We start from the raw sequence: 11,576 nt of genomic DNA on the forward strand, positions 1-11,576 counted from the left end.
GTCAACAACGGCAAAATAGATTTGAAATCATCAGACTGGTTATATCAGATGGAATGTCTTGTTGTATATAGTTTCATTAGACTCTTTCTCTTTAAGGCCACATCCTCTGTCTCACACTTTAAATATACAGAACTACAAAGGTTTACTTCAGTGAAAATGAAACTCAGGAAACCACCCCCCCCCACCCCCACCCCCTTCACACACACACACACTCATTTTTTCTCTCTCTCTCTCTACACACACTGCAGTACAATGGCAGAAGTAAGTATTTCAGTAGACAAATTTTCAGTGGATCACTTCAGCTGTCCAGTGTGTCTGGATCTCCTCAAAGATCCACTAGCTATTCCCTGCGGTCACAGTTACTGTAAGGTGTGTATTAATGACTTCTGGGATCGTGAGGATGTGAAGGGTGTCTACAGTTGTCCTCAGTGTAGAGAGACTTTCACTCCAAGACCTGTTCTACACAGGAACAACATGCTGGCTGAAGTGGTGGAGAAACTGAAGAAGGCTGAACTCCAAGCTGCTTCTCCTACTCACTCTTACGCTGGACCTGGAGATGTGGAGTGTGATTCCTGCACCGGGAGAAAACGCAAAGCTGTTAATTCCTGTCTGGTGTGTCAGGCATCCTATTGTAAAGACCATCTTCAACCTCACTATCAGTCTCCTGCCTTTAAGAAGCACAAGTTAGTGGAAGCCTGTGAGCTCCAAGAGAAGATCTGCTCTCAGCATGACAAACCGATTGAGATCTACTGTCGTACTGACCAAAGCTTCATCTGTTACTTGTGTACGATGGAAGAACATAAAGGTCACGATACTGTTTCAGCTAAAGCGGAGCGAAATGTAAAACAGGTAAAAACTGGACACTATTATTATCCAATTTATATAAATAAGTATTTCTAATCTAAAATTAATTTTTATTTAAAGGTAAAGGTTTATATGTAAAGAAGTGTTAAATATGGGATCAGTCAGCGTTTTTAAAACAGCAAACACCCAACAACATTCCTATAGCATTTTACAGCATCCTCTGTAATCAGAAGTTCACAGTGTTGAAAATTAAATTATGTACAATTTGTACTTTAACATTTTGTTGCATTATTGTAAGTTCTTAACGAATTATATTTTAAACATGTGGCACAGAATGAGAGGAACTTTACTTATATTTGTAAATGCACACATTAATTATACTCCATATTAGCATTATCAAATACAAAACCTGTTTAACAAGTCATTTGTAAGCACAGACCACACCCTCTTCTAAATAACATAGGAAGAGTTTGTGGAACTAATAACCAGGTCCCAAACAGCTACAAGGTAAATAAATCACTTACAATACATCTACTCCAAGATCCCATGTAGCTGTCCTGGGGGATCCAGAGCCCATCATTGTAAGATTGGGGACAAGGTGGGAGTATTTACTTTGGTAGGGATGCACAACCATGCCAAGGGAACATACACAACCATGAGAAGAGTATGCAAAATCTTAATGCAAACATTGACCCCAGCTCATAATTGAACCCAGGGTCCTGGACCTATAAAGCTGTAATACTATTTATTGTGGTAATTGGGAGCAGCTCAGTGGGTCTTTCCATAACCCCATTTAATGGTCTCATTGTTGTCATCGTCTATGTTGCTTTATCCTGTATACAAGGTTGTGGGGGCCTAGAGCCTATCCCAGGAGACTTGGGGTACGAGGTGGGGTACACCCTGGATGGAGTGCCAATCCATCACAGGGCACATGCACACTCATTTACACACTACAGGAAATTTGAGAATGCCAAATTAACCTAATCTGCATTTTTTTAAACTATGGAAGAAAATTAGAGTACCCGGAGGAAACCCACAAAGCACAGGAAGAACATGAAAACTCTATGCACACAGACCCAAGATGGCAATTGCACCCAGGCCCTGAAGGTGCAAGAAAACAGTGCTAATGAACCACCTATTTAATGGTCTAAAGAACTTTATTTATCAGAATTTGAATGTATATATGGTGTAGCAGTTCAACAAGGTAGAAAGGAGAAACACAGAGACCAAGTGTCACAAAGACACTACTTACACAAGGACGGCTTGTCAGGGTGAACTAACCTGGGCGACCAGATGACTTAGCCTTAGCGATAAGCCCAATGTAGCGTGGATGGTGAACCCAAACGCGGATGAAAGCGAATAGGCAGGATAACCACGCGATTTAGTTTAAGGACTCTCACAAAAGGGGAGCAAGGGAAAAACACAAATTTAACCCGCGTCCTATAAACACACACTCAAAATCAGAAAGCAAAACCCAATAAAGTGAGTACTCACGAATTGATGGATGGAAAGCCAGAACCGACATGGGCTGACTCAATGACTGAGCAAGATGCTATGGTTTGTTTACTCCTTTTATACTTCCTGGTTCGCGACTGCTTTACTTCCGGGTCCTAGTGCCGGTCGCGTTCCGAGTGTGCATGACACAGCTGCGTCTCTCTAGGCAAAGTTTTTCCAGAATGTATGGGCGTAGGAGACACATGCGAGTGCGTATTACTAAAATACCTACTTGCATATTTGTGGTTCCATGGCCCTTTTTCAATCCCTGTGCGACAGCAAAATGGTGAGCTGTATTTAGGAACTGGGTAATTGGGTGTGGTTTAGAATGTATATTCACATATAATTACGTATATTTAATGTTTTCTGTTTTTTTTCCTCAGGGAGAGCTAGAGGAGGAGCAGATGAAATTTCAGCAGAAGATCCAGAAGAAACAGAAGGAGATGCAGAAGCTGAAACAGAAAGTGGACACTATTAAAGTGAGGAGAGAGAGAGAGAGAGAGAGACAATGAGAGAGAGAGAGAGAGAGAGAGAGAGAGAGAGAGAATGAATCTAAGAGTCTCAATTATTTTGTGTATCCTAACAGATGCATTCACAGGCAGCAGTAGTTGAGAGTGAGAGGATCTTTACTGAGCTGATCAGCCTTATGGAGAAAAAGCGCTCGGAGGTGACGGAGCTGATCAGAGCTCAGGAGAAAGCTGAACTGAGTCGAGCTGAACGACTCCTGAAGCAACTGGAGCAGGAGATTCCTGATCTTAAGAGGAGAGTCACTGAGCTGGAGCAGCTTTTACACACACACGATCACATCCACTTCCTCCAGGTAACACTCACTGTCTGATCTACAGAGGGCGCTGTTCCTCACAAAGTTTCCTCCTAAAAGCTCATTACAGCAACAATAAATGTTCCTGTCTGAGATCACAAGTGTGTCTTTGGTCTGATTCAGTCTGAGATTCATTCGTTCCTCTCCTACACTTTTCTCCTTCTCTATGATGTGTTTCCTCTCTGTAGAGTTTCCCGTCTCTCTGTGTTTCTCCTGGATGTGAGGACTCACTCAGCTTGACTGTCAATCAACATCTCTCATTTGATGGAGTGAGGAAATCTCTCTCAGATCTGAAAAAACAAGTCGGGGAAATCTGTGAGGAGGAATTCAACAAAATCTGTCCAAAAGGTAACCATGCAAATATTTGTTCTGCTGAAGGGGAGATTAGTAATGAGAGCCATAAAATGCTTGTAAACACAATGACACACTGAAGAATAAGCAGGAATAAGACTGCATAAAATTAAAAAGTATTAGCATCAGACTTGTAGGGTTTTAGCTCTTACTCAGAGGTAAATCAAATCTTAAAGGATTCATGTTGTACACTTCATCATCTATCCGTCCGCTATCTATTTGTGATTATGTGTATGTTATGATTCAGTTACGATTTAGTGTATGTTACCAATTCTGTTTATCCCGTGGCCAACAATGATAATCCAAAATATCTGGTATTTACCAATTATAAGCAAGGTAATGTAAGATCTCAGCAAATGTTTGGACTTTAAAATACACAACAAGACAACAGTTCTGTCATCCACACTCGGTCCACGACTGGCACTAGGACCTGGAAGTAATGCGGTCGCGAACCAGGAAGCTTAAAAGGAGACAAGATGGCGCAGCACATCGCTCAGTCATTGAGTTCGCCCATGCCACTTCGGATTCGTTCGCCGATTCGTAAGTACTCACTTTCTTGAGTTTGCTTTCAGATTGAGTGTGTGTTTATAGGATGCGGGTTAGGTTGTCTCTTTCCCTTGCTCCCCATTTGTGAGGGTCCTTAGACTAAATAGCGTGATCATCCTGCCTACTTGTGTTCTTCCACGTTTGAGTTTACCATTCACGCAACAAAGAGCTAACCGCTAAAGCTATGTCTTCTGGTCACCTAAGGTTAGTTCACGACAAAATGACTGAGCCTTCTGCGGTGAACCCAGCGGACCATGCGCGCCTATGCGACGTGGTAGATCAGCATGCAGGGCTTATCAACAGGCTTACCGGAGTGTACAGGAGGTCGCGGAGCTCCGGCGGAAGAACGCGGATCTCCGGGCGGCTGTTGGCAGCGCGGCTAGCTGGCCTCCCGTCACGACAGTTCTTCGGGTGACCACAGACACCGTCCATTCATACAACGAATTCACCCGCCAACTCAAACTCACCTTTAAACACCCATTGGGCGAGGTGGAGACCGACACCAAACTATACCACCTGCGGCAGGGAGGATCGTCCGTGAGCCGGTATACAGCTGAATTCCGGACCCACGCTATACAGACCACCTGGGGGGATGCCACGCTCCGGACATCCCTCTACAAGGGACTGGCTTCACGAATTAAAGAAAAGTTTGCCGGACGAGAGCTTCCCGCCACGCTGGAAGGGCTGATCCAGCTCGCTCTTTGCATCGATCACCGATCAGTGCCTTCTCTCTTGTCCGAAGCCAGCCCCAAAGCCTCTGCTGCCTGAACCCGGCACACCACAGGGCGATCTGTCCACTGCGTCCGGGAAACGCGCAGCCCTGGTGAACAGGCAGAGAGGCTCATCGGGCCCCCTTCAACTCTCCACCACTACCGGCACCGCCACCTCTCACCTTACGGTTCAGGTAACCCTCCAATTTGGCCACAAACAAGTTCGAAGTGCGGCATTCAACGATTCCGGTGCTGCCGGCAACTTCATTGACTCCACTTATGCCAAAGAAATGGGGGTTAAGATAGAGGCGTTATCCCAGCATGTTCAAATCACTTCTGTCATCCAGCCCCTTTACCTACCAGACCCAACTCATCACGCTCATCGTAAACCAACACCAGGAACAGATTCAACTCCATCTCACATCCAACTCGTCAACTCCCATCATCCTCGGATACCCCTGGCCGTTGCAGCATGACCCCCTCATTTCATGGACCCGAAGTCGAATCCTCCAGTGGAGGCCAACCTGCTCTGAACTTTGCCTACGGGCTCAGGCTGGGACGTGTTCCAAGGATGCCCCCGATGTCGACATCAACGCCATCCCTCCCGCCTATCGTGACCTGGCTGAAGTTTTTTGTAAAAGAAGAGCCACCCACCTTCCGCTATCGCCCTTACGACCTGGCGATAAAGCTTCAGCCGGGTTCCGTTCCTCCCTGCAGCCACTTCTACTCTCTTTCAGCTACCGAAATGCAGGCGATGAAGGAGTACGTCGCCAGCGCCCTTCGCCCTGGAACCATATGGCCTTCCTCGTTGTAGGCAGCCGCGGGGTTCTTCTTCGTGAAAAGAAAGGAGGCGAACTTCACCCATGTGTCGACTATCAGGGGCTGAATAAGATCACCATAAAGAACCGACACCTGTTGCCGCTCACCAACTCAGCCCTGGACGCCCTCTCTGGTGCCACCGTGTTCACAAAGTTGGACCTCCGGAGCGCCTACAACTTGGTGCGTATCAGAGAAGGCGATGAGTGGAAGACGGCCTTCATCACTCCCACCGGACATTATGAGAGCCTGGTCATTCCATTTGAACTCTGTAACGCACCCTTGGCCTTTCAACAATTCATCAATGACGTCTTGAGAGACATGCTAGGCCGATGGGTGTTCGTCTACTTGGACGATATCCTCATATACTCTCGCACCACCGAAGAACATATCCAGCGCATTCGGGCTGTTCTCAAGAGATTGCTCGCTCACCAACTGTACTGCAAGTTGGAAAAATGTGCTTTTCACAAGCACTCCACCACGTTCCTGGGTTTTGTTATCTCGCCCCAGGCATGGGCCCGCAGAAACTGGAAGCTGTTCGTCATTGGCCCCTACCCAGACTCTCAAACAGCTTCAACGGTTTCTCGGGTTTGCGAACTTCTATTGTCGCTATATCCGGGGCTACAGTACAGTTGCAGCACCACTGACCAATCTAACCAGGCTCTCCTCTCACCCCTTGCAACTCACTCCCGCCGCCATTTCTGCTTTTCAAGAACCGTTTCACCACCGCCCCCATTCTTCTTCACCCAAAAGCCAACCAACCGTTCATTGTGAAGGTGGACGCGTCAGATGTGGGCGCCAGCGCTGTTCTCTCCCAGCGAGGTCCAAAGACGCTACACCCCTGTGGCTTCTTCTCCAAGAAATTTGACCCCACTCAGCATCGATACAGGGTAGGGGACCGCGAGCTGTTGGACATAAAGTGGGCCTTGGAGGAATGGCGTCACTGGCTCCAGGGCGCCAGTGAGCCATTCATTGTCTGGACGGATCACCAGAACCTCATCACTATCAGAAATCTTAAACAACTCAACCCACGGCAGGCACGGTGGGCGTTTTTTTAAACAATTCAAATTCCATCTGTCATACCACCCGGGGTCCAAAAACACCAAGGCTGGCGCCTTCCCCTGACGTCCCCGGGGCGGACCCCGTGCATGTCATACCAACCTCACGTATCATTGCACCTCTCCAATGGGACTTAGAGACGAGGGTCCGCCAGGCTTAGGCTGCAGAGGCCAAACCGGCAGGTGCGCCGCCTGGATGACTTTACGTGCCTTAGCCCTTAAGATCAGAGGTCCCCAGTAGGGGCACTCCTCGCCCGTCGCTGGACACCAGGGAAACCGAAGAACATTTTTGTTCGTGAAACAGGCATTCTAGTGGCCCTCCATGAAGAAGGACATCGAGGAGTTCGTTCAGGCGTGCCCGGTGTGTGCCGGGGTTAAAGACACCAATCGACCCACACCCGGAGCCTGCCGGTTTCTAAAGGGAAAAAAAAACATCTTAACTATGGTCGACTAGTTCTCCAAAGCAGTACACCTGGTGGCCCTCACCGGAGTCCCATCAACCAAGGACACCGCTGAGCTGATATTAGAACATGTAGTCCGCCTGCATGGGTTCCCCAAGACATCGTCTCGGACAGGGGGCCCTAGTTCACCGCCCGGTTCTGGAAGGCCTTATGCCATCTGATCGATTCCACCAGCCTGTCACCTGGGTACCACCCCCAGACTAACGGTCAGACGGAACGGACCAACCAACAGCTGGAGCGCTACCTAAGGTGTTTTGTTTCCGATCGCCAGCGCTCCTGGGCCCGCTTCATCACATGGGCTGAGCTATCTCACAATCTCCACGTGTCCTCTGCTACGAGCCTAAGATCATTTGAGGTTTGCTATGCTTTCCAATGTACCATCGGCCCAACAGTTAGTCCGTAGGTGTTGGCGGATATGAAATCAAGCAAACATCGCTATTCAATGTGCCAACACCAGCTACATCACCCAGCATCGCTGCCAACACCCTCCGGGACGGTTGTACAAAGTAGGTGACAAGGTATGGCTTTCTACAAAAAACCTACATTCACACACAGAATCACGGAAGCTCTCACCCAGATTCATCACCCTACAGATGAAGCTTGTCACCTACCGGCTCCAGCTGCCTGCGGCGCTCTGGATCCACCCAATATTCCATACATCACAAACAAAACCCTTCATCACTTCACCTATGGTTCCACCCACCACCCTGCTCCTCTTCCCCGAATCATTGACGGCGGTCCCGCCTACACCGTGCGATGGATTCTCGACTCGCACCTTCGGGGCAGGGGCACTCAGTACCTGGTTGACTGGGAAGGCTACGGTCCCGAGGAACGGTCTTGGATCCCAGCACGCTTCATCCTCGACCCCGAGCTCATCTGGGACTACCGTCTGAAGCCGGGACTACCGTCTTCTTCTGAGGGTTACTTCGCTGCAAGACTTTGGAGTTTTGGCATGAAGTTTTGTTGAGAGTTCTTAAAGGGGAGATGACTTGGTGGCTTGGTGGTGCAGTGGCGAAAGGGCAATGGCAAAGAGCGGCTAAGGTGGTGTAGTACCTGCAAGGGTGGAAGTACGAGCAATGGCAAAAATGCAAGCGACGGACCTATTTGGATCTTAAAGTTTTGACCCTGCAGAGTCGGTTCGTCCCACGGGTGGTTGTGCCATTCAGATTGTTGTTGCAGGACTTAGACAGGCCCCGCACGGCTACATACACGGCATACATTAGCTTGATGTTTGGTCTGTCACTTGGAGAATTTCCTGCTAAAGTTTTTGTTTTTAATACTTTTATAAAGTGTATTTACAAGAGTCCTGTTTATACTATCAACTTTCCAATAAAATAAGCTTGCATTCAATACCAAAAATCCCATACCTTTTATATTCATTACTACCTTCATTTATATAAAGGGGTAAGTATATATATATATATATATATATATATATATATATATATATATATATATATATGCAGTATATGTACAGTGGAATCATGGATTGCGAGTGTTCTGCAAGATAAGCAAAGATTTTCAACACATTTTAACTTGAAAATCAACCATGTCTTGGTTTATGAATAACGAGTATCATGTAGCACACATGCGCTTCTTGTTTTAATGCCGAGCATCATGTGATCACAACTACGCCAATGTTTTTTTCTCTCTTTTCTCGTCTCTCACTTGTATAATCAACATCCATGCACGTCTGTACTGTTTACTATAACTGTTAACACACACTGTGACCACTTTTGTGTACGTAAAACATTTTTATTATGTATGTATGCACGTGTGTACAGCGCACATGTTCTGTTTTTACATAAAATGCATCCAAAGATAAAACACACATATTGTCAAAGCTTCACCTGGGAAAAGTGTTTGCTTGTTTTCATGTTTAGGGTTTGTGGTGTCGCTGATTGTTACATTCAAATGCTGCACAGTGTTAGGACATTTCTGAACAATAACTTACTGAAGCTCTAAATCCAGTCCTTCTCCATGGAGACGTGTCTGACTGAGAGCAGTGAGGAATCACATTCTCTATTTTTATGATTTAATCTGGTTTTTCTTTCCACTTTGTCTCTGTGTCTCAACAGCTGCAGCAGCTCGGATGATTTTACTCTCAGAACCAAAGAGCAGAGAAGATTTAATGCAATGTAGGTGTAACACACACACACACACACACACACACACACACACGTATGAACATACAGTATCTGTATTTTTAAATCTGATTCATTTTTGCCTATTGGTTGATTTATTATATATATTTTTTTCATACACAGCAGCACTTGGCAGGTGCTTCACACACTTGTTGCAGATCCTGTGATATTACCATTTAAATTTTAAAACTTTTATTGTTCTAGATTTCTGTTTTCTGACTCTGGATCCCAACACAGCACATCATCAACTCATTCTGTCTGAGACGAACAGATCAGTGACATGCAGTGAGACACACCATCAATACTCTGATCATCCAGAGAGATTTGACTCCAGGACGCAGGTGTTGTGTAAGGAGAAGGTGTGTAAGCGCTGTTACTGGGAGGTGGAGTGGAGCGGTTATGCTGTGGACATATCAGTCTCATATAAAGAGATCAGTAGGAAAGAACAGGGTGATGAGTGTGGGTTTGGACTCAACAGTCAGTCCTGGAGTCTGGCATGTTCTTACTACGCTGTCTCTTTCTGGCACAACAACATTCAAACTAAGCTTGAAGGTCCAGTATCCTCGAAGATAGGAGTGTATGTGGATCACAGTGCAGGAACTCTGTCCTTTTACAGCATCTCTGACACGATGAGTCTCCTCCACAGAGTCCACACCACATTCACTCAGCCTCTGTACGCTGGGTTCTGGATATGGGGTTATAACTCAACTTTGAGGTTATGTGATGCAATGAAAAAATGAAATATTGGTAAAAAAAAATTTGAACTCTAAGAATATTTTCCTTGTGAACTACGATTAGGACTTTTGTGAAATAAAAAAAATAAAAATTTTAATTGCATTTGTTCAGTTGTTTATTGTTAGATTATTGTTACATAAAATGTCTTGATATAGATTTTAGGATGGTTTTGGAAAAATGTTAAGCAGGCTTAATAACCCTTAGGAGATGCATTATACTGAATGTACAATGTCTGGTCTGTTTTTACTTTGGGAAAGTGTGCCACAGGATTTGGATTTAGGCACATTGCTATTTTCACATTTCGCAACATATCTTGTACGCATGGTATTAGTTTCCACTGTTATGCTGATGACACACAGCTATATGTTTTAGCAAAGCCAGATGAAAAAAAAACAATAATAAATAAAGTTGAGGAATGTGTGAAAGACATTATAATTAGTTCTGCTGAAGGAGGAGAGAAGGGGTGCAGTATCTAATGACACGTGAGCACACACACTAACGGAATCAGTGCAGTCTGACAGAGAGAGAAAATGGATCTTTAACCTCTCTAATAGCACTTTCTTTTGCTTTACACGCGTGTGTTATAATAAACAGTACATGTACGAGGGAAAAGACGACTTTCACATACGTGTACAAACACAAAATAAAATATGTTTTACACACACACACGTGGTCACAGTGTTTTAGTAAACAGTACACGCGTGCACGGATGTTGATTATACCAGTAAGAGACGTGCACTAAGACCCAGCAGGGGAGACGATTACCCACAATTCCACAGTGCTAGAGAGAGAAAAACTATTGGCTCAGTTGTGATAACGAGACGCTCAGCGTCAAAACTAGAAGCACATGCGTGATACATGATACTCAGTACTCGTAAACCAAGGCTTGCTTAACTTGCGGAACACTCACAAACCATGGTACTCACAATCAATCCGAGGTTCTACTGTACTTTTTTCAATTATTTATTTATTTTCATTATTATTATTATTTTTTGGGCCTATCTCAAAAGCACAAATAGTGTAAACAAGTGTACACAAAATTTCTACATTTTTATACATTTCTATTTTTCCCTATATTTTTCTATATTGTGAATGTCCTTATTTGTACAGTATATTTTATACTAGTTAAATTTATTTTCTATCGTATTTCTTTTTATTCATATTTATTTCTTATCTATAAGCTTTTACTTTTTAAGGTCACTGGTGGTCGTATAAGCATGTCACTGCATATGTTACTGTGTATGGGGCCAGGGGTAGCTCAGTGGTTAAGGCATTGGACTACGGTTTGAAAGATCCCAGGCTCAAACCCCACAACCACCAAGTTGCCACTGTTGGGCCCTTGAGCAAGGCCCTTAACCCTCAACTGCTCAGATGTATAATGAGATAAAAATGTAAGTCGCTCTGGATAAGAGCGTCAGCCAAATGTGTATGTGATAAAATTTTAATTGATAAGATTTGAAAAGCTCAACAGTGGCAGCACTGTGGCTTGAACCCCAAATCTTCTAGTCAGTAACCCATTAAATTAAATATTTGATCTAACACTGTCCCTAGGTAGTTCAAACGTTTAATTCAATCCACCTCATTTGAGAGCATGCAGACTAGTCACTATTTAAATCTACAAAGTGATAATCAGTCAA

The 11,576-nt window shown here is 44.9% G+C and overlaps 1 protein-coding gene across 1 annotated transcript; it reads left to right on the plus strand.

The window, feature by feature from the left end:
- The first annotated feature begins 243 nt into the window (after positions 1 to 243).
- LOC128533524 (E3 ubiquitin/ISG15 ligase TRIM25-like) lies at positions 244 to 9,969 on the plus strand. The gene is made up of 6 exons (XM_053507810.1): positions 244 to 849; positions 2,682 to 2,777; positions 2,885 to 3,118; positions 3,307 to 3,466; positions 9,139 to 9,198; positions 9,409 to 9,969. Exons 1-6 carry the CDS (start codon positions 253 to 255, stop codon positions 9,942 to 9,944), a joined length of 1,683 nt encoding a protein of 560 aa, XP_053363785.1. The 5' UTR covers positions 244 to 252; the 3' UTR covers positions 9,945 to 9,969.
- The last annotated feature ends 1,607 nt before the right edge of the window (positions 9,970 to 11,576 follow it).

This window comes from Clarias gariepinus, chromosome 11 (genome assembly GCF_024256425.1).
Source record: "Clarias gariepinus isolate MV-2021 ecotype Netherlands chromosome 11, CGAR_prim_01v2, whole genome shotgun sequence".
Classification (NCBI taxonomy): domain Eukaryota; kingdom Metazoa; phylum Chordata; class Actinopteri; order Siluriformes; family Clariidae; genus Clarias; species Clarias gariepinus.